The 26,233-nt window shown below is 48.3% G+C and overlaps 8 protein-coding genes across 8 annotated transcripts; 3 read left to right on the top strand and 5 right to left on the bottom strand.

Annotated features, from left to right (window-relative positions):
* Positions 1-1,333: 1,333 nt before the first annotated feature.
* N7471_013070 (uncharacterized protein) lies at positions 1,334-1,798 on the top strand (the record flags this gene model as incomplete). The annotated part of the gene is made up of 1 exon (XM_057285789.1): positions 1,334-1,798. The coding sequence occupies one exon, from the start codon at positions 1,334-1,336 to the stop codon at positions 1,796-1,798; it is 465 nt and encodes a 154-aa protein (XP_057129782.1).
* An 8,839-nt stretch (positions 1,799-10,637) lies between these two features.
* Positions 10,638-11,109, bottom strand: N7471_013069 (uncharacterized protein; the record flags this gene model as incomplete). The annotated part of the gene is made up of 3 exons (XM_057285788.1): positions 10,638-10,655; positions 10,843-11,058; positions 11,095-11,109. 3 exons carry the CDS (start codon positions 11,107-11,109, stop codon positions 10,638-10,640), a joined length of 249 nt encoding a protein of 82 aa, XP_057129781.1.
* A 591-nt stretch (positions 11,110-11,700) lies between these two features.
* On the bottom strand, positions 11,701-12,051 carry N7471_013068 (uncharacterized protein; the record flags this gene model as incomplete). The annotated part of the gene is made up of 1 exon (XM_057285787.1): positions 11,701-12,051. The coding sequence occupies one exon, from the start codon at positions 12,049-12,051 to the stop codon at positions 11,701-11,703; it is 351 nt and encodes a 116-aa protein (XP_057129780.1).
* An 83-nt stretch (positions 12,052-12,134) lies between these two features.
* On the bottom strand, positions 12,135-12,581 carry N7471_013067 (uncharacterized protein; the record flags this gene model as incomplete). Its single annotated transcript, XM_057285786.1, has 2 exons — positions 12,135-12,262; positions 12,416-12,581. 2 exons carry the CDS (start codon positions 12,579-12,581, stop codon positions 12,135-12,137), a joined length of 294 nt encoding a protein of 97 aa, XP_057129779.1.
* A 2,782-nt stretch (positions 12,582-15,363) lies between these two features.
* On the top strand, positions 15,364-17,095 carry N7471_013066 (uncharacterized protein; the record flags this gene model as incomplete). The annotated part of the gene is made up of 5 exons (XM_057285785.1): positions 15,364-15,474; positions 15,533-15,576; positions 15,647-16,055; positions 16,185-16,352; positions 16,433-17,095. The coding sequence occupies 5 exons, from the start codon at positions 15,364-15,366 to the stop codon at positions 17,093-17,095; spliced, it is 1,395 nt and encodes a 464-aa protein (XP_057129778.1).
* A 1,777-nt stretch (positions 17,096-18,872) lies between these two features.
* N7471_013065 (ferric reductase family protein) lies at positions 18,873-20,619 on the bottom strand (the record flags this gene model as incomplete). Its single annotated transcript, XM_057285784.1, has 6 exons — positions 18,873-18,979; positions 19,031-19,195; positions 19,279-19,988; positions 20,027-20,085; positions 20,131-20,507; positions 20,547-20,619. 6 exons carry the CDS (start codon positions 20,617-20,619, stop codon positions 18,873-18,875), a joined length of 1,491 nt encoding a protein of 496 aa, XP_057129777.1.
* Positions 20,620-20,718: 99 nt separating this feature from the next.
* On the top strand, positions 20,719-21,279 carry N7471_013064 (uncharacterized protein; the record flags this gene model as incomplete). The annotated part of the gene is made up of 2 exons (XM_057285783.1): positions 20,719-21,108; positions 21,154-21,279. Coding segments are annotated over 2 exons (516 nt in total), but the record flags the coding sequence as incomplete, so codon positions are not given.
* A 4,591-nt stretch (positions 21,280-25,870) lies between these two features.
* Positions 25,871-26,229, bottom strand: N7471_013063 (uncharacterized protein; the record flags this gene model as incomplete). The annotated part of the gene is made up of 2 exons (XM_057285782.1): positions 25,871-26,155; positions 26,224-26,229. 2 exons carry the CDS (start codon positions 26,227-26,229, stop codon positions 25,871-25,873), a joined length of 291 nt encoding a protein of 96 aa, XP_057129775.1.
* Between the last annotated feature and the right edge of the window lie 4 nt (positions 26,230-26,233).

Raw genomic sequence — 26,233 nt, 5'->3', positions numbered from 1 at the left:
TTGAGACTTTTGCGAATGAACATGCATAGATCTTTACACGCCGGCAACGAGACGACCAACCTGACTATTATTGATTAAGATGCAATTGCTTCTCATAATTGAAATTGGTCTAATTTTTGATTTCCCTGGGCGAATTGCTGTCAGACCACATAACAGTTGTCAGCTTCTATGCATCTGAGAGTGCCGGTTAAGTGACATCTCCGGCCTCAAATATGGTTTCTATTCATGTGAGAGCACCAGTCAGCTGCTATGGGCTCGAAGGAAGGCTTCGCGAGGCTTAACATTTCAAATGCGAGTAATAGTCACTAGGGCTACAAGAGTGAGAATGAACATTGCGTGCCGAGTATTGTGTGCTCGGTGGAAAGAGAGAGAGAGAGAAAGGTGGCTTGTGACCACTTTTACTGAGGCTGTGCTAGAAACCCTTTTTGTATGTGACGCAGCCTTCTAACTCTACTTGGGGAACCAAAGTATGTAGTATGTCTTCATTAGCTCCCTGTGAGGTATTGATGTTGCGCAATCTCCGCAGCGTTCCCTCGCCAGCTTTATATGCCATCATCATGGGATCTGTACTTACATCACGTCATGGCTGCTGACGTGGAACTTCTCTCTAGGAACAATCGAAACGTCGAAGAATGCACTGTGATGCAGTATGTACCGCTATACCGCTATACCGCTGATCAGTGGGCTGCAAGAAGGATGTCTCATTCTGAATCACTCTTTGCATTCGGTGGGCTGTGCATTTGGACCATGAATTTGCGGAATGGCATAGCTGGCAAATTGCAAGTTGCCTAGGGGCATTTCGAAGGGCGTGTTGGGTCATGATTGCTTCATGACTGAAGGCTCTGGACACGACATGTGGGATACGTTCTCGCTTAATGTCGTTTTCTCAGGCTCTATTGATACACTGCTAGGAATCATTTGGTGGTTTCCAGGATCTTGAGGCCTAGTTGTAAGGGCAAAGTCGCGTATACATACCAGTGAACCCAGATGCACCATGTGGGTCCCGCATATCGTATCTCCGCTCATTGTGTATGCCTTGCGTGTATCCCTAACAAATGTGACTAGAGCTCCCAGGAAATAATAACCGCTTTCCAGGAACAGGATGAGAATTGTTGGGAACTAGCTAAGTCAAACCTCTTCTCACACCTCTTCTGCTCGAACATGTAATGGCGAAAGAGCAAGATAAAAGCCCACTATGTCTTTCTGAAGCGTATATATATTGCGCTCTCCCTACATGATCACAGATACCAGCTCAACAATCTATATCTTCTCCAGCAAATTATATGCAAACCTCGCGATTGACCCGAGACGCTTTTACATTTACATCTTCATCATGTCCTGGAATCCTGCTCATATCCAATGGGAATTAGGCCAAGTATTGGGCGATCCTTTGCACCGTGAGCGGTGCATATGGGTAGGATATGACGGGAATCACTGTCAAAACACCGTGCCGCTTGACTCCCGGATAAATGGAGTATTGTGTTTTCAGCTGTCCCTGAACCCCCCTTTCGCGTATCCATCAGCGCAGGGATTTTCATCGGCTGCAAAGCAGTTATTTTGCTTTGAGTGCAGGCGCCATCGCTGTCGGCCAAAAGTGTGGGCCAGCCGATTTTTAAATTTGTTGGATGTGCGCCCAGACCAAGCCAAAGATGTCACGATTTACTCGGAATCTCATGATTCGGCTTTATTGGTACATCAATGGCCAACCAGCATGCCCTACAATGTCGCCACTGCCGTGTTCCCCAATGAGGCCGTCTCAGAAACCGAAAGGGACCGCCTGGCAAAGAAGCAAAACTAGCGACAAACTCCTAGGTGCATTTAGGTTGGCCCGAGCCGTGAAAATCGAAGATCCGGACTTTCTCCAGACCACAAGCGGCTTCAATTGTGCTGTCTGTTACATGCCTCCAGCACAAACATGGAATTCACGAATAACGCAAGTTGGTTACTCGTCCACGCAGTGTGGTCTCTCAACTTCCCTCACGAGTTTCGCACGGAATGGCCACCCGAAGGCTCGTGTTCTTGCACGACCGACCCGACCAGCCCGTTACTCTCCTTTCAGGTTGTGGAACTGAAAATGAGTTTAGTTCCAGTCTGCTTTGTGAATGTTCGCGGTATTGAATCGAAACTGATCGAGGTGCCTTTCGTCTCATTTTTATGATCTATTATCTTCATTGGGGACACCTCTGGGGACGGGGCGGCGGATCGTCGTGTGCGTTCCAATTCAGAAGCGGCGGCAGGTACATGTATCTCTGGGAGAGACTTTGATCGACTGATACTGAGAAAGGCATCTTTGAATTCATGAAGCTTTCGCTTAAGCCTTTGAAATCTCGAAAAGGAAGATTTCCTCATATCGCACAGTCAACGTGCTCGTGGTACGTGGAAGGAGGACGGCAGTTTTGAGGAGATCGGTGGGATCTAGAAAACAACAATAATATCCGGAGGCCTGTTCAAAACAAAATGATATGATAACACTCATCAAACGGTTTTGTTGCAGTCACTAAGAAGAAAGTTTGGTTGCCTAGAAGACCTAGTGAAATCTACTTCTGGTAGGTCCGTATCAAAATGCGAGATTGGCTGCTACCAACGTCAATTGGTATCAATATTATGCTCAAACGCAATATATCTGCTTTTCTTGGTTTCAAATGTTTTGCAGTCAAGTTAATGTCACGGTTAAGTTTCAACGAGCTCTACTTGATGTCTAGCATTCAATGCGTCAGAAGTACACTTGCAAACTACCTTCCGTTAGGAAATAGGTTCGGTAACGATATTTTTCAACGTTTAAATTTTTGTTCATTTTCGTATATCGGTGAGTAATTCGGGGTGAGCAGCTGGGGAGATCGAGCATCAGCAGTTGAGCTAACTGTTCACTGTCTTTTCAAAAGTGCGGTCGATCCTAGGCGAGGAAGCATTGGTAGAAATGACAGCAGCCTCGGCGTGACTTGTCAGTTATAAATGACCCTCGAGCACAATTTCTGATCCAATCCATCTTGATGACCAAAATGGACCATCCCACTTCGCCTTCCCCAATTGATCGGCCAGCCAAGAGACAGTGCCGAGTATCCCAAGCTCCAGAGGATGAACCCAAGTTGGAAAACCATCCAGAGCAAGCCTCAAACGGCACAACCATCGAACCCAAGGTCGGTCATACCCCCTCGGCAGGAAATGAAAAAAACCCACTAATACTGAATAGATCCCAGTGAGAACACGGGGTACCCTTACGGCGGAGTTCATGAAAGTAGTAAACCTCAATGTCTCCCTCGCTACACCAGTCCTCAAATTGCTCGACTTGTACTTTTGCCTATGGGAATGCTACGTCGTCAAATCGGCCCAGAAAATACGACTCGAGGAGGAGCAGCGACAGCTTCAAGCGTCAAATGAGTGGCTAGCAAGCGACAGCGACATCCTTCTACAGCTCTGCGATGAACAAGTATCAGTATTGTGGGACCGCAGACGAGCGGTTCAGGCTCTTTGTAATGGTGTTGTTTCAGCCTTGGAAGCGAGCGATCTTCAAGCCTACTCTGTCGATGAGCCTGAGCCTTGATAAAGTCTCCATGTGGTAGAGCGTTTATGGGCAGGAAGAATGACATTTGGATTTTCCGCTATCTATTTGCGCTATCTCCTTAGGATTAGCGCTAATTTTAGATAAGGTCTATACTGTTGGTGAACTTTAGTTGGGTTTGGTGACGGGTGCCAACGATGCACGGCTGTTGATACATCCAACGCATTCGATAACTTAGCATCTGGCTATGAATTCCCCCTAGTTTGTCCTGACCTTGTGTAATCAGAGTGAAATAAGATATCTGCTCAGCCTCCAGCTTTCCATCTCTCTCAACCCTCGTTAAACCTCTATTTTATACACTTCTGTATTTCTTTCCTACAGCAGCTTCGACAGCGAGCTTTCGACGGATATGAATGACTCGGGCAAAGATAGTCTGTACCCGTTACCTCAATGGTGTTTTGTGCTTACAATAGTAGACTACGATTTGAATCTCGACCTTCACGCTATCTGAAATGAATCCTCTGGCATACCGACACCGCCTCCCTGTCTCGCCACCGACTCCGATAATCCTCGGCAGATCCTCTCGGACGGGGGTGAACCTGCAGGATGTGAGACTTCAGGGTCTTCCTTGATCGAATGCCTTTTTCATCCCACTTACGACAAGCTGTCGGCCTTCAAGTGGACGGGTCCAGATCCTCTGTCCATCTCTACTCAGGCTGGCGACATTTTCCTCTACATGTCAGCGCTCCTTTTCCCTAAAGAAGTGCACTTGATAGAATTTCGATTTGCACTATTTGACCGGACATCTGGTGATACTATAGGAGAGGATCTGATCTTCCTGCCGCGGGTTGAAACGGCCCTGGGGAATCTCTGTCGGGTACGCAGGCAGTTGCTAGAAACAATCACCTGGCATGCTGTTGGTGCAACAGGCACTAGCTTCCGACTGTCCCTTTGGCCTCGTATGGAATCTCTACCATATTTGAGTCTCTCGACATATTCTCCGCTGACTGTGCTGCCCCCGACACTATCCCTGGACCCACGGTTTTTTGTGCATAATATATCGGGTAATTACAGGTGAGATTGATCCAGAACATGCGGGGTTACTCGCAGACACATTGCAGTGAAGACGTTGATAATGAAACAATGGCTATTTTATGCGTTGTTACTATAAACTATCGGAAAGATATAGCTGCTTTACATGCGGTAATTTTCCCTGCACTGCGTCGCCGCTTGTAGTATTTCTCTGTCACCAAGATAGGACAGGGCAATCCGGAATAGGCAATTCCTCACACTTCTCTTTCAACATCCGGCAACCCTGTCAGTTTGGGCCTGAAAGGGTGGTTCCAGTCGTCGAGTAGGCTGATCAGTCGTTCCCGGGATAATTCCAATGCCTGTTCGAAAAAGCGCAGCCGGGATAACTGTTTGTCATGGCGAACCTGAAGACCATCTCTCTGCGTACCAGCCTCCTTCAAAGCAAGGTTGCGCTGCTCTAGTTACTCGCCATCAATGTGCTTGAACACACACGACTCCCATAGGCGTCGATAGAGTCCAACAAGTCGAGCTGCTGGAAAGGTGAACTTGGGATCGTCGCGTCCGAGGTCTGCTAGCACCTTCAATGGGTTGAAAGGGCAAAGTCGCCAAGGTATGTCTTGTTTCTGCTTCCTGCTGTGAAGGGGAGAACTGCGATAGTCTGCCAAAATATTGGAAGCCGAATCGTTCCACTTACCAATGGGGGGACATGATGAGGATTTTCCTGTGATCTGTCTATCTCGCTAAGGATTGGCAATTCACTGGGCTGCTGTTCTGTTTTATTTTCCTGGTCTGGCGAGCTGTTCGGGGCATCCGTTTTGTCCGCAGGAGGATGTCAAGATCTGGGCAGTACCGTTTCGATCAGGCCTTCGTGTCTCTTATAGAATATGCAAACGGATGTGGTTATGGATCACCACATTGGTCAATCAACGCAGTCAGCTTTTGAATGGATTTTATTTTTAATTTCAGCGGCGGTTGGCAGTCAATTTGATAGAAGGGATAGTGATCAACGAGTCGGTCGGGGAAACTGATCAAGCCTCACGATGTTGAGGGCCAGATATGAATGCTCATATATATTTTGCACACTTCCACTTTCGTTGAAGGTCCATGATTCTAGGGATGAAATTGTAGGCGCTTTTTAGTCATTCAACATTGAGTCGCTCACAGGTGAGGTGATCAGAAAATGAAAATGAGCCTGTCATTGCGGACAGAATATATCCATCCACAAAGCCTCAATTTAAGACGGCCGTGAAGGATTCAACAGTGAGCCAACGTTTCTTGACCGACTCAGCATCCTTCCTCAACACCACTATTGCTCGTCTCCCTCGCTGAGCATCTAAAGGCAGAAAATTGTCACTGCAAATAGTTGCGGTACATAGAAGACATGGGTTTCGACAGGCCTCAGTTACAAGAGGTGTCCCTCAACGCTTTCTACCAAGCACTTACCCGACAGGATGAGCCGAGAAGCCTATAAATACGTCCTCTAACCCCCGGCAATTTGCTCTACAATTTATTCACTTGACTCTGCAAAATCGAGCAGGTTTGTGTCTGAGCCACTTGATAAGTCCTCTCCCCTTTGATCGAGTACTGGATCTCTAATGTACTGACATTTATAGAATACATCGTGGACCAGCAAGCCAGACAGTGCCTGTGAGAGATATGATCCCCACCAGATGCACTGTCATTCACGCCAGCCGATCAAAGAGACAAGACTTAGGCTGGCTGGTCCAAGTGTCTATGCGAAGAGGTCTCCGCCACAGCAGTAGACTCAGCTGATCTACTGTACAGACCCTGTGTGTATTCCCAAGAGAAAGCGCAAATATCCGCGTCGCAGGTATGTGAATCTTAGCCTGACTTGCATACTGATCCTGAAGACGATACGATTCCAATAGAACCGACATACGGGCCACAATGCACGAGCGCAAGGACCGCAACTCTTTGCCGTTCTTCGTCCCTAGGCTTGGCCACCAGAACATGTGAGTCATGGATTAGCTCGTCGATCTATAAGCTAATGAACGACAGTGAACATTGACATCGCACCAGAGGGCCCCGAGGATACAGCACCCCCACTAGAGTTCTGCACAAAGCCATGGCCTACACACCATTTCTGGTCCCGTTGCTTCAAAGCACACATCATACCTTAGGTGAAGAACGTAAACCAGAGGAGCGGGCCAATAACAGGTGAGGACATTTGATTGTGAGCTTTGCTGCATGGAAGCTTGAGACGTCCATTCTTCCTGATAATGTGAGTGATTTATCGCGCCTTTGGCTGCGCTATATAAGTTATTTGTGTAAAATCTTGTGCTCCAAAACACGAACACCATTACTGATTTCATGCCATTGTACATAGGAGCAGCCCATCGCCACTGTGAAACATCTTTTATAGCCGGATCGGAGATAAGAAGACCAAGGTGGCAGGCACTACGACGCGTGCGTCTTCCGCCTCAACCTCACCGCCTTCACACCATGATGGTGTTCGCCGTCCCCATCGCGAGGTCTGATTTCGGATTGCCTGCTGACAATATCCAGTCTAAATACCCGAATGAAGTCAGTTGTGGATCAACCTTCGGGTGAAAACATAAAGCGCTAATCTTCTATACAGGTCCATTGAGAGCTCATCGTATGTCCAAAGCACCTGCAATGAAACCGTTCGCAACGACTTGGCTGATATCTTTGCTCGATTGGCGATCGTGGAGACTGAGATGAAGAAAGTGGCAAAACGGGGCAACAACAAAGCCACCGAGGACCAGAGCATCCGGCGATCTCTTCGTCGGGGCAACAGTGATTAAAGTTTGATTTCCGGCCATTTGGATCAGAGCAAGGTATCAGCCCGTGCTTGCCCTGAGGTGACTCGACTGCCAAGGACTAAATGGAGAAGAATGCGAGGAAGCGAATAGACGCCCGTACATTAGTTGGCCGCTAAATATGTCTCGATGGGCTCGATTCCAAACTGACAGCGTGTCCACTCCTGTACCATCTTGTCATTGTGCATTTAGACCTCTTGTTTCGCCAATCCTCCACCAAGCTACGCAACACCTTAGGAATATGAATGGAAATGTAAGTTAGTGTACCGAAAGGATTTCCCGAGGCCAACCGGCTATAGTCGTGAGGTAATTTAAGCGAGTCATTTAAGTTTTCTTCAGTTCAAGCCTTGTTGTTCATTTGTACTCTTTTTGTCGCACCATTTCCATACCCAGGTCTGCATCTCGAAAGCCTTGCCTGGACCAACGAAACTTTAGGGTATTATTTAAGTATCGTACGTTTTTGCAAATGATTTGACATCGGTCGAGACTATTGCAAAAACAAGATCCTTGACGTTTGATAAAAGCGGTACAGTGTCTGAAAATCATTACTATGGAAAAAACTGCTCCACACGTGTTTTGGCTGGATGTGAATTTGATTCATGGCAGGTTTCTGCCAAAGATCAAGAATGAACGATGAGAGTGCGCACAAGATGTGCTGACTTTCCGTTGAAACTCGCAGAGCCACATATGCAATTTTCTCCCATCCTCCTTTCCAGACTTTGCCAAAAGTAAAAGGCTAACCTCCGGTAAAGGACTAAAATCGGGTTGCATTACACTTAATCGGTTACTTCTAACTGGTCATGGTATGGTGGAGATGCTGCCAAATGCTTTGTCATAAGCCATTTGCGTACTGGCTATATGCTGAACAGTCAGTTCTACTGCACGATTAACTAGGTCTAAAAGAATTTATATTGATCCCTCTTCAGACAAGAGATCCATTCTGGTTGGTCGCAGACGGCTCTTGCTGATTAAGAAGCGGGATATTCGATTCGGAGAGACTGAGGGGGAACTCGTGGCCCTGCGTAGCCACGCCTCCCTGCTCGGGCCAGTCTGCGTGAATGACCCCAGAGCCCGGCAAATAAGATGACAGTCGTTTGTTCTGGAGGGCATCGACCGTGTTCCAAAATTGAGTGGTCGTTGACACCAATTCCCCGTGTGCCTGATCCAACAACAGCTGAATATCACTCCACGGGACCTGATCCTGCAGAGTGCGATAGAGTACAAATTGATATTTCAACAACCATGGGTTAATATGGGAATTCCCATCTAGCCTAATGCTTTTTGGGTGATACCCAGCCTCTAAAAGAAGCTTAGAGATATTCCATGGCTTGTTGATCAAAATATATATTTTGACAGAAATCTGCCTGTACGACAATGTATGGGTCACCTCAGGGGTATTGAATTCTTCAACTAACTAACTAAAATGACAAAACCGCAATATTTCATGTCAACAAAAGAGGGTCGCAATTTTACTAGTGCGCCCGGAATATTCAGCACCCCCATCTGCCTGATGATCCTAAGGCTCTCAACGACCTTACTAAGCTCATCCCCTATTTATTCTGCACTTTCTATAGTATATAAAAATCACACTCTCAAGAACTCAATTGGCTATGCCCGTACTAGTCCATACTGTAACGACCACGTTCCGACAACTTACTTACTTACTCGTTGTATGGTGGGCGTAACACGGCCATTACTTTCTGGGGCGTATTCCCGAGTCATGCGATACTTCATTCTCCGCTGCTGGTAAAACACGGTTGAAGTCCAATTGGGGTCCAACTAGCCATCTGAAACCAGACCTGGTAAAGACATCTGTCCACGATCACCGCTCAGGGTTGGGTGATATCCGCACGGGGTTGCTCTAATTTACGTGTGGTCGTATCAGGCACGCCCTTGACCCATCCTCCCCAAAGCAAACATGACATGACCGCTTATTTGGGGTAGAAAGTCCAGTATAGGCTGAACGGGATAGTCCAAGAGGTGATACAACCCGATGGCTCTTGTGGTGTTGTTAGAGACATCAAACCCACCTTCACGGTGAATTGCTCGAACAGTGATATGCCAGATATCGTCCGGGACGCGATGAGTTTGAGGAAGCATCATCGATGCTCAAAGAACAGTGGGCCCGGGGGACGTAGAGCCTTCGGCGATTTGCTGGCAAGACCTGCTTGCGTCACCAATGGCGATGTGTTAAAGGACGGTCTCGATGGACAAAGGATACACGATAGCTTGACTGACATTCAGCTGCAGTGACATTCAAAGTATATAGGCTTTGCACATAGTGCTTGTGCTTGGACAGAAAAAAGGCAAGTTTAGGAATCAAATCTACCAACCTTCGGTCCAACAGGGATGAGACAAACACTTTTGATAGTATGCAGCTCCTTGTATGTCCGAATGTTCAATCCCGCTCGCTCGTATATGTCGACAAGCTGAGCAACGCGGAGAGGGATCAGGTGGGACTGTATCAGACGGTGGTTGGGCCCTCTGTTTGGTACGGCTGTGCTCGGTCTTGTCCACTCGATTCGAAGCTGAGATGGTTATTGTTAACTTAGCCGGCTAGTAGTGGCGGGATTTTCGGCTCACCTTCTCCTTGCAAGCAGACTCGACTAACAACCTCGTCGTGTATGAAGGTACGGCTCTAGCATGACGAAACATCGGCTCCTCCCGGTGTCTGTCGGATTTCCAGGTTTGAAAATACGCTATACAGCATCCGAGGGCAACGATGGTCACCCATTGGCGCCAGGAATCCAATCTACAAGGAGGCTATTCTTTCACGGTGTTGAATGCCGAGAGACACACGGTAGTATGAGCCCGTTGGAGTTTGGAGTTGTATCAGGTAGACACATCAGCACATGACCTGATGCACAGAAACGGCTGGGAGAAAGAAGCGGGATAGACGATATGAACCGTACGGTGACTCATCGTCGATGCTACCAGTAGTCATAGTGGAAATGACAGAGCACTCGATCGCATTTGTACAGGGGAGCTCGAGCAGACAAGACATTCGCTCGCTTCGCATTCGAGTGATGGGAATATGAGGGTGTCTTCCTGTTGTGGGATCCGAGTCAGCAAGGATTGACCCAGTTGGACGAGGTGTTGTACTTTATGTTTTTCATGAAGAACCCCCCGAGTGTACGCTTGAGATACAAAATATAAATAAACTTCCGGTGCAACTTTCAAGTGACAGATCCTAGGAAGCTCGTGGGCGTTAAGCCGACGCCAAGCACTGCCCTGTCTCCGTCTATCCACTCGTCTTGCAGTCCGTGAGCTTCTGGCCTTCTCGCCTTTCTATTACGATTCCCTCCTTATTTGTCCTGCATATCCTGCAGACATTGTTGTTGTGGCAAGTTGAAAGCGATGAAGTCATACAGTAGTGGAAGATCGCTTTCAACTTAGCGGGGGGTCAGGGTAAAGTCATACATACATACATACATGCTGTATGACTTCGCCCCAAGTGAGCTCGCACTAGGCAACAGTCCTCGCCAGGCTGTTGGGACAACGGATTCATACCTTCTCGTGGTGTCCGGTGTTAATCCCAGTTGGGGAGACCAAAGTGAATCCGCCGTGGTTGTGCGGTCCGGGTCGGTGCGGTCGGCGCGGTGCACGACCGCACAACCACACCAAAATCAGGGGACAACGGGATATGAAATCCATCCGACTTCTTTTACCGGACTCGCACTCGGGCCCAGAATTTGGTCTTGCAAGACCAGTGAAAGTGGTGTCGCCCTAAAAAGAAGACAGGACACCCCTGAGCTTGCATACGGTCTGGGATCGCATCGTGCGGGATGTGGCGAGGAGGTAGTGAACCGGTGACACAGGCAGTCAAGCTGATACCGGACAGACCTCGTTCAAGGCCCAGAGACCTCGTTAAGGCTCGCAACTCCTTAAGACTCGAAGACACCGCTCGCTGGAGACCTCGTTAGGCTCAGCCACGGGCAAGCTCCGGACCGTCCTTTTTACCTGTATTACTACTACTCGTTCTCCGCATGGCTCTTGCAATGGTAGTGGGTATTCATAGGATCGACGCCCGTGCTTACGCTTTGTCGGTGAAAGATTCACTTCTGGACATACACGTCGAAACGCTAGGTAGACCAATAACTTCGATGGGTTGAACCCGACGAAGATGGCAAGTTCAATCCGTCAAACCATCTGTTGACCCAACCTAGGCGGGAGTCCCCGAGATGGAACAGTTGCCGGTCTAAAAGTCGGAAGGATTGGGTGTGCTAGGCCTGGGCACAAAGCATGTGGTTTGCCCTACTCTGATCGCCGAGCAGACCTCGAAGGGCCATGTTTTAAAATATGGTCTGTCCAGAGTGTGTCTCATCAAAGAGTATGTGCTGGACGGGTGGTATCTGTGGGAAGACAAGGCTACGGCCAACATAGTACATCCGAGATCCGAGGCGACGTGAGCCGTGACTTGCGCTCAAGAAAGATACTTTCAATGTCTGGGGCTGTTTCGCGCATTTGGATTTGCGAGAGAGATGACTGCGGAGCAGTGTTGGAGACCTTGCCATCTTTCCTGCTGGATTGAGCTTGATACTTTTCATTCCTCAGAGTAAGTGCCCCGTCCAATTTAAAGCCATTTTTGGAAGGTAAGCCCTTTCTACAAACCATCTCGACGACTGCAATCAGCTTCTCTGCGCCCTCGAGCTCACTTCTAAGGTTTGGGCTGCTGGGGAAATTATCTTGCGGAAATTTAACGAACTCATAGGTCGCCATAAAGTATATGTAGTGGTAACAGCAAACGGTGTTAATTTGTAGTAGATCAAAATGTTGAATGGTGATGCTATGCTTAAAGAGTGTTAAATAAACTTATGTGATCTGCTCGTTTGTCGGCCTCCACGGTCTCCCTTATTCAAGATGGTTGCACGCCTCGCATCCTGTGGGGCTTCCGGTACTAAACCTGCACAGTCAGGCAGTTCAGAAGTCCCTATATGATGTCAGTTCTAAAATGGAAATAAAAGCCAAGGACAGGTATTTAACAATTCCATTTGTCTCACAGCATGCTGCCTGGTTATTGCAATTATCAATCAAGGCTGTAAACAATCAACAGTATTCAAAAACGTGAGAAGCAAAGACTTACGAAGACAGAGTGCAGGCAGAATGTCAATGTTCAGAACGCCTTTCGTGAGACCGGTGCAACATTTATTAGCCTGCTCGGTGGTACACTGGGAGCCGGTTCCACCATTTGGGGCGGCACTGACTGCCCCAAGGGTAACGAAAATTGCAATAGCAGACAGGAAATGCATTCTGAAGTTTGAGTAGAATAATTATTCTTGGGAATGAGTCTGAAGATCCGTGTAGTGATAGGTTTGGAAAACGAAGCTTGGTCAAGTTGTTGAGAACAAGAAGAGGAATGAGTCTTTCTTAAGTAGCTATCAAAAATCACAGAAGCCCTGCGCCTGTGAAAGAACCAGGCTGGCGCCGCTGATGGTTTACTCGGCTCAAATCTCCTCAATCATATGATAATTGCCTCAGTACGAAGTTCTGCGTGGCATAAACTTGATCACCCTGGTTACTAGCCTATATCGGGCTAGAAACACCTCGAAACAAGGACGCAAGTCAGTGATAGTGCCCGGATCTTATCGAGTCCTTGCCACCGAGGTCTAGATTATGTGTTAACTTGAAGCAAAATAATCAGGCCTATTTTGTTAGCAAGATCAAGCGATTGGACAAGAACGGGACCCTGGAAGCTCGGCAGCTAATGTTCGTAGGACTACAGGCCCTAGTAAGGGTCGAATCAAGTCACATTTCATCCTTGTACGAGCAGGTGGTTCCAATTTCCTTGATTTATCGCCACTCGCTTCATAATCGTACCTGACGCTAGGAACCAATGGTCTAATCGTGCAGATCGCTCAGATTAGCTATTGGAATGCCACTTGCCCCAGGCCAAGATCGATAGCCTGCAAAGGCCAATCCTAGGGATCCGAAATGTTGAATATCACGGCGGCTAAGCTTATGGAGTGGATTAGGGTCGGAGATATAAAGACGGGCCACACCTCCAGAGACCCTTTGTGACCCCTTGCAAACCCCTATTACAGTAGGAGGCGGACTTGACCTAACCATCGAATATACTCTGCATATTATTTGTTTCTGTGATTTTCTTGTGAGGAAACAGTTGCTGGAGGCGAAAATTCACGGCAAAGACAGAGGTTGGATCGCATTGCCCAATTTCTTCTCAATATCCCAGCAGCTATAGCAAGCAGCATGGAAGCGCACCTGTATTCTTGCAGGACATACAGTCATAAATGTACTTTAAGCCGATAAAACCAGACCGCACTGTCGGTGGTGTCTTAAAATAATTGAGAGCCACAGATACCGATCCACAAGGAAGCTGCAGGGTCGAATTCCACGCACGCATCCGCAGCATGCCAATTGGGGCCAACATAGATAGCCACAGGAATGCGAAGAGGCACGGCCATGTCTGACCGATATCACGGCGCTATTATTACATAGGGCCCACTACGGACTCAGCACACTGCCAGTCTGAGTAAGACAGCGATCATAGTCCGCGTGCCTTATGTTATGATGGCGTTAGGGTCTTTGCTTTTTGTTTAATATGGTGGTTGGGGGTGCAGAGAAAATAAATATGCATCATGGCCCTGCATAACAATAATAAGTCATAATTACTTTTTTTGATTGGGCACATGTACCCACAGCCAAGTCACCTATACCCCGATACCATTTTGACTCAGACCCCCGCGGTCATAACGTGAAAATCGGCTTCATTAATCACTACCTATTCATGTGAGTCCCAGAGTACCTTACTATCTAGACAAAGCCGAGGCGGAGTCTGGGCAATAGCTAGGTAGATTAACTCCCTCGAACGGCATCATACCACAAGTCCCGGGGCCCGAAAGACTTTGGCCTAAAAAAAGGGTCATCAGCGCTAATCATTATTTCCTTCAGGACAATTGCTCTCTCCATTTTCCCAATCCCCGCTACTTGGCAGACTGACACTTGCATCCGGCAGGTCCGGTATCCCCGAAGCATGGTACTATCCGCTTGTTTGCGGGGTAGTTCCTGCAGATTTGTCAACGCGGGCTTCGATTCCTTGCAGCAAGGATTGCAACAGGGACGAAGCCAGGATAAACCTCGTTCGTGGCTCCACAGCACCAAGGAAATGCTCCGTGTTTTCTCCGCTCAATCATGGCTGAATGGGTGCTGTTTCTTTTTTGTTCGAGCGCACTAGCACAGGCTGGCCGTGAATTCTCGTGTGAACGGGCTCTGAAACACCAATGTTATACAACCCTGACTGAGGGTGGGCAGGGATAAAAAGATTGCCCTGGCCCTGGCTCCATCATTCATGAATTGCGAGCAAGAGACCCAAGATCTTCGCCCAAAACCCTGGCATTTCCATAGAGCCATGTATCAGCTGAAACATAATCTTAGCTAGAAATCCATTAAAGCTGCATAAAAATTTCTAAAGAGGATGACTAGCTTTCCCTAAGGCTGAAAATCGATACAAACAGTTACGAATTGAATACAGTGTCTACTGGCGTACCTAAATTATCAAGGGAGCACTTACCCCACGGTGAAGCAAGCCGCCCACATAATACTGACGAACTTGGCCGACGTCCTGAACAGGGACTCATATCCCCACGGTTATCACGTATAAACAGACTCCAATAGTCAGGAGCTATTTTAGACCCAAAGCGCCCTTGTCTCGTATCCACAATCTAGCAATCCCACCCGAAGCGCCACTGTCCGCTTTTTGTCAATGCGGTCTTTGAGGCCTTGGCACACTGAAGAAGATCCAATAGCTCGACCACTCTAGGATAAATTCTCCGGTTTGTCTCGGTTTAATCATGCTGAAAACAACGCCACATTTTTTTGTTCGAGCGCACTGGCACACACAGACTCTGTCAGCTTTCATTAACGGGGACAGACCATATCGTCCATGGATGTCACGTGTATGCCTGACCGAGTTCAGAGAACTATAAAAGGATTGCAATGACCCTGCCTGCTTAATTCATAAACTGCGACCAAAGAGAATCGGGATCCATTCCCACTTTTACACAGATACCAACAATGCACGTTATGAGCATGATGTACTCGTCTCGCTGGCTTCTTGGGGGGCTGCTCCTCGCTAGTTTCACACAAGCCGCTCTCGAACTTGTCCCTGGAGCGACATGGACCGCTGTACGATATACAACTGCCCTAGTTTTGATCGAGGACCTACATACTCATCGTTCTTTAGGCCAACACAGGCAAACATATCCAGGCCCACGGCGCCGGCATCATGTGAGTTCGTTTCGTATTTCGGGCCGGTGATGAACCCGACCTACAACCCAAAGACTCTCTATTAACACAGCCGCACCAGCGAAGAAAACGGCATCTACTACATGATCGGCGAAGAAAAGACTGAAGGCCACCTCTTCCAAGCCGTGAACTGCTACTCGTCGAAAGACCTGATTGACTGGGCATTTGAAGGCCGCCTCCTTAGCCGCGACGACAGCGCAGCAGGCGCGGGAACCGACATCGGACCAAACCGGCTGATCGAGCGGCCCAAAGTGCTTAGAAATGACAAGACGGGCAAGTACGTCATGTGGATGCACGTCGACTCGCCTGACTACACGGACGCGCGGACCGGCGTCGCGACGAGCGATACCGTCTGCGGTGAGTACGCGTACCAGGGCAGTTTCCGGCCGCTGGATAAGCAGAGTCGCGACATTGGGCATTTTAAGGATGACGATGGGTCGGGGTATTTACTTACTGAGGATGTGAGTTGTTTCTTCCTTTCCTACAAATTCCCTCTTAGGATGTAGCGAAAGAGAAAGATATATATATAAAAAAAAAGAGATGGTGGAGGAAACTACAAATCTGTTCCAAACTAACAATACAACACCCAGCGCGAATACGGCACGCGCATCATGAAGCTCACGGACGACTACCTGGGCATCAAAGAGATCACATTTGGCTTCGAAGGCGTCTGGGCTGAGTCGCCGGCGTTCGTGAAGCGCAGTGATACTTATTATATTTTCGGATCGTGGATGACGGGGTGGGCGCCGAATGATAATGTATGCTATGCTACCCAATATTCCAACCCCTTCCCTATTTCTAACCTCTCGAGACTCTAATACATCAAATCCTTGAATAGATCTACAGCACTGCAACTTCACTCTCAGGCCCGTGGTCATCCTGGGCCAGTTTCGCCCCCGCCGGCTCAAAGACACACCTAAGCCAGACAAGCTATATCCTACCGCTAGGCACCAACGGGGCAATCTACATGGGTGATAGATGGGTAGAGCATAACCTGGCCGCGAGCACGTACGTCTGGCTTCCGCTGATCATCGACGGCACAACCGTGACTCTGAACTGGCACGATTCGTGGAGCGTGGATGTCGCCGCGGGAACGTGGAAGCCCGGTGCTGCTATCACGGCATTCGAGGGCGAGAATGATGGAGTCCTCAGTGGCGGTGCGGGGGTTGTCGGTTGCTGGGAGTGCAGTGAGGGTCAGGCGGCCGGGTGGATTGGGGGTGATAGCAATGGTGTCGATGGGGCTGTTACCTTTGAGGTCAACGCGGAGAAAGCAGGGCCTGTTACGCTTGTTGTGAGGTATGTGAGCGGGGATCGGTACGCAGCCGTGGAGGTGAATGGGCAGGCGCAGACGATTGCTTTCCTGCCTACCACCCTCATTTGGAATCAGGCTGATCGTAGCGTGGTGCACGTTGAGCTGCAGGCTGGAAAGAATGTTGTCAAGATCTCCGGGGTCAGTGGCTGGGGACCGGATGTTGATCGTTTGGAGGTTCCACAAGCCTAAGAGTATCCAGATGGTTCACATTAATACGACCCCTCCTAAGCCGGTTACGATGGCTGAGCGCGGCGAGCATTTGCTTTCTGTCCGTCGAAGACATGGGGCCTGTGGGAAATTTCGGAACGAGTAGCTTCTATCTCCATATAGCTTTATTTACACAGTCGTTACCGTAGGAACATTGATCTAACCAGCCGATCATCCTTACAAGCGTTGCGATATCCGTCCAAACAGTCCTATGGAGGGGGTCCATATACCATCTCTCTCTTCCGCTCTGTGCGCTCTTCCCTTAACAACTGCCCTTTCTGCAGCCGACAACTCCATAGTTGCATCCTCCCTCACAGGTAACTCGCTCTTCTTCACATCTAGTTTACTAATATCATCAACCATAAATCCACCTTCCAAATCCGCTATATCCCCTGTCGGCTCACCCCGACTCTGCGCCTTCTTCGCTTTCCGCCTCCTCATTCAGAACCAGACCGCTCCAATGATCAGCAAAAGTCCAACAAGCCCCCCACCAAGCGCAATCCAGACCTTCGAAGAAGACCCCCTACCCAGTTCGTTAGTTGGAAGAGCAGGCCTCGTGTACGATGTAACCCACCCCTAATCAGTCATGATATATGTCTTTGTGCGCAAGAGGTCGACTCCCGCGGTGATCGTGGTCGTCTCGTACGAGATCCCGCCCCATTATCTCTACGCCCGCGGAGACCAAAACCTACATTTCCTGCATGAGGCATGCTTTACTCATCTCCTGCTCCAGGAGGTTACTTCACAGTATATTATCAAAGAGCGTCTCACGCCGGCCCTTGGATATCTAATGGCCATTCTTATAGTACTTCAATATAATCTGAGTAATCTTCGCGCGGCAGTGGTGCTAGAAGCCAAAAAACAGCTCCATTCCCGGATTTAGCCATGCCATCAGGCTCTTACCATCGCGACAAGCAGCAGGAGCAGGAACGCCACGGGTCGGAAGCCTGTCGCGGTGGCCTGAGGCACCCGCTGTGACAGCTTGCCTCTTTCATGACAAAGCATCTGCACCAACCTCATAGATGAATGTACCGCTAGAAGCGACATCTCAGCTCAACATACGCAAGTATCTCTGTTGAGACTAGTGGCGCGATCCTTAATGTCTTAACAGTCTATTTAAGTCTGCGCGCTTACCGACTTTCAACCTCCTGCCAAGGTACGGCACCTGTAAAAGGTACCGCTAGTGGCGTTTGTTTTAGATATAAAATATACCTCAATTCAAAGCCCTTCTAGTAGAAGTACGCCCCCGATCAGTATAAACAATGTATAACTCTAGAATCAACAATAGTCCCACCATTCAAACTAGAGTGAGAAGGATGACATGTTATGCCAAAACAAGAACAAGCTACCTAGATAAATAGTTCTTGTAGGACCTAGAAATATAACTTTTGATAAAAGCGGAACAGATCTAACCAGCGTGGGTTTGCTTATATCAAACATAGACTTAGGAACCAAACTCGCGCCGCACATATGACCTCATGTAAAGACATAACAGTTTATATCACGCCAACATAACAGACAGCCAACAGGCAAGGAAACTGGAAACAAGTAATAATGTAACGTTAAATAAACTAGTGACTAGTAAGCTACTCAGCCGAATGGCTGCGCTCATTCCAATGGCATCCCATTCAGCGATTCCCCCCTACACCACCCACGGTCACCCACAGCTCCCAACACATATCATTCCAGGATCGGAAGACTTACCTTCGTGAATGATTCCAGTCCCAACCCAGCAGCCCTCCCATGTCCGACAATGCTCTCAGACAGCGCACGGCTGGTACTCGAGTTCAAAGAGTTTCACGCCCTGATGAAGACGTCCTCGTACTGTCTTCCGTATGTGATCTCGCACTCCGTCGGCTGCGGAGACTAGACAGATATTTTCAGTGCGTAGCTCATGAGGGCATTTAGATGACTTACCCATCACCAACGTCCTGCCTTGCTTGTCCCGGACATTAGGCAACCTTTCAATCTGGTCGCCAGACGCCTCAAGGGATACAATATTTTGATAATCGGGCAGTCCCTGGTAAAGACAGAACCCGATCATGCTCACCGAAAGGAAGTCGGTTTGGTCCAAGGCCGTCCCTGACGTAGATCGAGATCTGGAGAATTTAGAACCATGATTGTGGTCAGCATCAGGTGGAGTGCCCGGACATGAAACTTGGTACGAACATAGCCATTATTCATGATGTCGTCTTCCAGGAGGTTATTCAGCAGGGTCTGGGCCACGGCCATCTCGACAACGGACTTTACCTCCCACATCAAATGGAGTCGGCGAACCTGGGAGGTGCAGGTATCATAACCATAGATCATTTTCTTAAGGTATGGAATTGCTGCTGCGATCCCAAATCCACTAGTGACGACCAAGACGCTTCCATAATGACTGACATCTTCGACCATTCCATGAGGGCCGGTGAACAAGGCTAGGAAATAAATCGAGCTTTCTTTCGCAGCGGGCGCGTAGCCAACAAGGTCGGCAGACAAGCCATCGCGTGGTTGGAGGAGGAGCTCTATGGTATCCTGCCTATCTCTTGACCATGATACCACTGTAAAGGGATGTGTCTGCATCCATGATGATAGACTGATTGATGGCATTAAGAGGTTAATGTACTGGCCAGCTTCCACTTTCGAAGGCCGAGGCAGAAGAATACGGATATGGGCAGCTGTTATAACAGGATGCTCTTCCTTAGTTTTCTTAGCACTAAAGGAAACAACAGCCCTAGGAACCCATGGCCGGCGAACAGCCCGTTTCGATAGAAGAGGGTCATTGTCTGTAGAAATAAGGTCAGTCCGAAGATCCCCAGCGCTACCAGGAGGCAGATTTTTGAGGGCTGGTTCCGGGCTGGAAGATGTCGCCAGATTCCATAAACAAAGAGCGCTGTGAGGATTTGATGTCCTCAAAGAAAGATCTCGTACGAGAAATGCCGAAACCATGGAATAGAGAGCAGGGAAAGGACACCCAGTGAACAGGCACCCTGTATCCTATTAGTTGAGCACTTGGTGTCGTGAATATTACATACAATGAGGGTAAAGAGGTTTTGCATCGAGTGGAGTGGGAAGCTAAATTGCTTGTTCTGCACCTCCACAACAATGTGAAATGATACTAGGGCAACAGTCATCCAGCCAACGGCACGATGAATCCGGCGACAAGTGCGACATGTAATGCTTACAAGGTCAGCCAGATAGCTCAGATGGGTGGCTGATAAAAGGAAAATCAGGTTGACTAGGGTCAGCTCTCCTGCCTGGCGGCCAGCACCAGACCAGGATTTCATCCTGAAAAGGATCAGAAAAAGGTTGATAATAGCATAAGATACGTAAAGAAGGGCACTAATTAGGGTCCATGGACCCCATAGCTGGTGTCTATCAACCATAAAAGGGAGTGTTAGATGTCGAGAAACTAGAATAGAGAAAAACTTTGACCACTTGGCGAGTTAACAAAGAGTCCGCGTTAAGAAAAGTGTAGCAAAAATCCCGCCAGCGGTGATCGCATAAATCGCTATCGCATCCATACTTTGTTCGACTTAAGGACAGGCGGCCAAGTAAAGCAAGGGAAGAATAGACGGCAGACACCAGCGTGAAGAGCCGTGGGGTTTTTATAGTACGAGTAGCTACAAGATGGCCCTGCTGTGGTGCGACTGCGGTGCGGCTGCGGGCCGAAAACACCAGAAACCTCAGTGCTTCCGCAGTGGTCCTTAAAGCCCGAGGACAAAGATTTAAAAGACGCCAATGTCACCCATGTTAAGACTTTGGGTATTCATCTAACAAGGGAAGCGATGTCTAAGAAATCTTCTTGGGTAAAAAAGCGTCAGTCCGAGAGCGCTCGAGCAAAAGCCCAACAGAGACTTAGACAGAGGAAATGTTTATTTAAGAAAGCGGTAGAGTTTAGTTTGGAATGCGAATCTGATGTCATTGTGGCTATTCGAGTCCAGCAATCTGGTCAGCTATATATTTTTGAGTCATCCTCGGATGCACGAAGGCTAAGTACATTGTCAAACTTGGTATGGTCCATTGGGTATTTCATTTTATCAAGCTGACTTCATTAGGCAGCATGCTACCCCTCTCCCATCCAGGAGGTACTGGAGGATATCATCCCCCAGCTTGGAAAGTGTTCATCCTTAGACCCCGCAGGCGAACCCGCGTCTACTGGGGATGGAGGATGCAAGACATAGCCAGGGAGTGCCTGAGCTCAAATCATGAAGGCCTTTGCCGTTTCTACATAGGCTTGGACAGCTACAGGAAGGTGACGCGGAATCTGTTTCGGCTTTGCTCAGTCCCGACTTCGGTCCGCTGATGCCCTGAAGTGGGGAATCAGTTTAAACCAATCAGAATCACTTTAAACTTTTAGCAAAACAGCGCTCGTGTTTCAGATATCACAAGCTTCAGCAAACTGTAGACTCCTCCCGATAAATTTTGCTAGCACAAAGAATTATTCTGACCAATCTATCTCAGCGCTCCTGAACCGACTCTGAGGCAGGCAGATGTGGCTTAGCGCATCACTGTTCGACTTTCTCACCTCCCTCCATTGCTGCCAGAACGCTCTCGAAACTTCCAAACCGACTCGCCTAGCAACACGCTGGGTACTGTAGAGTGGATAGTGAAGGCTAATGTTAGGCAGCAATATTCTGATGAGAGGTAATTGATGGTGGGGCAATAATGGCCGATGTTTACCCGTTCAAAGACGATATTTCAACTCCAAGGGCTTTTTAGAGGGGTGAGTGAATCACCCTGGCGATCAGCCGTTGATCGCCCACAGATCAACGCGCTCACCCTGCTCAACCAAATATATTACCCGACAAAAAGCTTGGCAGGTGCACTTACTCAAAACAAGTTTACCTTACTCTCGGGAGCTCTAAAATACTGTTCCGCTTCTGGCTTTCTAATTTCAATCGCGCGATACTCACCCTCAGAAGGTGAACCATTCACCCCCTCAGGGTGAGCGCAGAGAATACATAAAGCCAAGAAGGTTCCTAGACTTTGGACTAGACATAGCCTCTTTTCTAATTACAAAAGTGTACAAAACACCCGTTATGGCAAAACCAAAGATAATCCGCCGCCGCAAATCTAATAAATCGAAGGCCAAAAGTCAACAACGTCGACGACGAGGGAATACTTTGTTCCGGAAAGCCTTCGAATCTAGCCAAGAATGCGACGCAGATGTTATGTTGGTATTTCGGCTGAGAAAAAATGGACAAACCTACATATTTAACTCAAATGACCGATTCCTTCCCGAGATGACTTGGTGGGTGGGGTATTAATTATCCCTGGAACCTCCTGGATATGCTGATGGTTTTAGGCCCTTACCTATCCCACTCCATTACGGATAACTTTAAGAGAATTAGGGGCGAAGTATGAGGAGAATATGGAAGTAACGGGGAATTGATTGCTGCATCTATAGACGCTCTCTGCTGGTAATCGCACCAGGATTTATTTTTGGTCATGGATATATATATCTAAAATTGTTATGGAACGCCTTGATTCAGAAGCATTTAGAGATTTGCCAGGTCGATCTGAGCCTTGTGAGCCATAGTCCATGAGAATCAGCGCTGGGAGTTAAGATGACAAATCGACATTCGAGCGGAATTCAAAGGGAACGCCTTTGTTGCAGGTGTGTGCTCCATAGATTTATGCGCCAGAATCGCTTATCGTCAACAGGGAGGGAAGGAAGCTAAGGGGAGAGAGTGGAAGCGGATGGAAGCGGATGGAAGCGAAGTCGAGCAAACAGAGCAAACTAGGCGAGACGTGGAGGGCAACAAGGCAAACGGAAGCAAAGTCGAGCCAACAGCCTTCGTATGTACCATCCGAGAACGTACTTCGCGACGCGGGAGCAAGGGAGTGGAAGGGAGGGCCGCCTCACCCAATGGTGTATCACCGCTCAGATTCTTCTGGAGTGGATTGGCACCACAGTTAAGAAGCAGTCGATGCAGAGCTCATCTTTCCGAGAGGTTATTTTTCTGAAGAATACGATTTTCCCGTGAAAATCGACCTCGCATAGTGCTCTTGGGTTTCCTTTCAACAGAAAGTTGATAATTTGATCCGGGCCTGGGCAATATTTCACACTTTTGGCTGCCAGCAAGAGTAGCTTATGCTTTGACACATAAAATCTCGATAATGATCTCGGTGGGATCATTAAGGAGTGGCGATGAATAGGTTCCCTGGATGAAACTTAACTAATAATGCCTTAGAGAGTTTTGATCCAAGCTCCTGAAATTCCCTGTGGGGACGAACAGTAAGATTTGATTCTCTGCTTGACTTTTCCAGGAGCTTCGCTCAGACCACACGCACTCTTTTTGACTTCCGTTCTTTAGGAGCACATCGTATTCGTTTGAGAGAGCCTGCCATCGGTCGGTGAACCAAGCTGCATCGATGGAAGTCAATGATTAGGGCCCGATTTAGTTCAGCATTCCATAGAATATTCTCTTGTCGAAGATCCTGGTGGAGGACACCTAAAGAATTTATCTCCTTCAACGACCGTTCAATCGCAGGACGGAGCGACTTCTCGGGCTTGAGATGGCTCAAATCTTCACCACCCCAACCCATAAGGAGCATGTGGCGTATATCTCCAGCGCCATGTAGGAAGTAGACGCCGGCTAGGTCAATCACTCCCAGGAAAACTGGAATCGCCGATCCTTGTGCGCGGTGAAGGATACGGTAAACATCCGCTTCTCGCGACACCTCCTTCCAGCGTTGTGAGGTAGTGGCTTTACCGACAATAGTATACCCGTCGTGACACTAGTGACTTTGAACGGCGCACTGAAAGACCCACGAAATCCCATCAGAGTGAAATTATGGTCTAGATCCTTGTCAAGCTGCTCTTTAAGCATCTGCAGGAACATCCCCGCATCGACCGGATGTCGATTGCTATGTCTGCCAGAGATATGCAGTTCGGTATTAGGGCAGAGAGGATCTATTACACCACCTTGCTGCAGACCCAAAAGGCGCCGTTGTGTGCAAAATTGAGCGACATGTTGACGAGGTTCTGTTTACAGCATTGAAAACGGACTGGGCCGAAGGCCGTGTTACATCGTAGCTACCGCAGCCTAATGATGCCTTTTGATTTGCATGACGGGTCCAGGGCTTGGTGTCAGGACCCCACACTCCAAAGTGCATATTGAATAGCATGAAAAGGCCCTTAGTTTCCTCCTTCGAAGTATCATATGTGGTGTGGCCGTGGCTTTGTGATCAGCAACTCTGATTGGAAGAGTCGCGGTCGTCCTGTGTGGGAATGGAATCTGGGCTTTGACCATGCCGATGATCGTATGACTGCACTGCAGATTTTTGCACCTGGCCGATCATAGATGCGGCAGCCACCGACCAGGCTAGGGAAGAAGCAAGCGTGACAGTAACGTTGCTAGCTGACTGAATCTAGAATGCAGACCAGCTCAGTGAGCGGCTCGTCAACGAGAGGCAGGAAATAATCAGGGCAATCAGCCCCAACCCCGCAATGCGCAATGTCGCACACAATGCTGTTCGCTGAGGCTGCAGATCGGGGAAATTCTGGACGAGTCTTGCGCTGATGAGCAGTTTCATCGTCGGGGTAGAGATGACCGCATTTACATGCCGCCGCCTCGAGGAAGTTGCTATTTTCAGTAAAAGCACAGTCGGAGGAAAGTACGGACTGATTTACACCACCTGGGAATTGCAGGTTGTATGGTGCTTCGTTTAAACCTCTGTAGCATATGAGTGTGTTATCGGAAAGGCAACCACATCTAGCTCATAAAAAATAGTCTTTCGTGAAACGCAGGTATACGAAGTCTTACGGAAAACTTGAGTATTTGCTGTCCCTGGTTTTTCTCTTGCATTTCATTCCCCAAAGGCCACGATGGACCATCCCACTTCGCCTTGCCTATGTGACCGGCCAGCTAAGAGACAGTGCCGGGTTTCCCACGACCCAGAAGATGAGCCCAAGTTGCAAAGCCACCCACAGCAATCTTCAAACGGCGCAGTCATCGAACCCGAGGTCGGTCATACCCTCTTCGATAGCAAACGAACAAGATTACTAACGCTGCATATGTTCCAGTGAGCAAACCCGGTTCCCTTACGGCGGAGTTCATGAAGCTAATATACCACAACGACGCCCTGCCTACACCAGCCCTCAAACTGCTCGACTTGTACTTTTGCCTGTGGAAATGCTACGTCCTCAAGTCTGCCGAGAAGATACGACTTGAGGATGAGCAGCGACAGCTTCAAGAGTTAAATGAGTGGCTAGCAAGCGACAGCGACATCCTTCTGCAGATTTGCGATGAGCAAGCATTGATGTTGTGGGATCGAAAGCAAGCAGTTCAAGCACTTTGTAATGGTGTGGTCTCAGCCTTGCAAGCGAGCGATTCTCAAGCCTACCATGTTGATGGGCCTTGATTAGGGATCAGCGTTGTTGAGTGTTCGTGAGCAAGAACCATTTGGGTAGTTGTGCTATCTATTTGTGTGTGATCACAAAGATCAGCGCTGATTTTAGATGAGGCACATGCGGCCGCTGGTGAAGTTTCGTTGGGTTTGGTGATGGGGTGTCAACGTTTCACGGCTGTTGATACATCCTGTGGGCGGATTGAACTCCAAGAAAATAAAAATAAATGAAGGAAGCACACTGCATAATGGCAAGAACTCCACAATAAAACGATATAGTTGGACACGAGACCTTGAAGGGCAAAACTCAATAACGATGACCCATATAGTCATTGACCATGATATCTATTACAAAGGACTAGTCATCTACGAAATGACCTTAAAGCCTAACTTCCAAGCGCTGCCGTCATAAACTCTAGTTCAAATAATTGTCGGGTGCTCGAGGTGTTTCTGGAAGAGGTGGACCTTCCTACCGAAACCGATAGCGCCCAACTTGGTGCCGGGGACATAAGCCACAACCTCAGATGATTTGCTGTTGTTGTAAGTCATCACCTTGAAAGGATCACTTTTAGTCGCATAAAAGACATAGGGCTTTTTCGCGATGCGAGAATTGGCGGCGGTGAGAGGAGTATTAATTTCAACCTTCTCCTTGACAAGGATTACCTTCTTCGCTGTGTATGATGTTAGAAATAGTCCAAGGTCCAGCTAAATGGTTTAACAGCCACACGTACTATTCCAGGTATCATAACCGCCAAGGTATTCAGTGATATTACCATCATGATC

Source organism: Penicillium samsonianum (assembly GCF_028829775.1).
Source record: "Penicillium samsonianum strain IBT 33392 chromosome Unknown utg000008l_segment0_segment0, whole genome shotgun sequence".
In the NCBI taxonomy this organism is placed as follows: domain Eukaryota; kingdom Fungi; phylum Ascomycota; class Eurotiomycetes; order Eurotiales; family Aspergillaceae; genus Penicillium; species Penicillium samsonianum.
The sequence above is the reverse complement of the archived record's forward strand: the minus strand, read 5'-3'. Positions and strand labels throughout refer to the sequence as shown.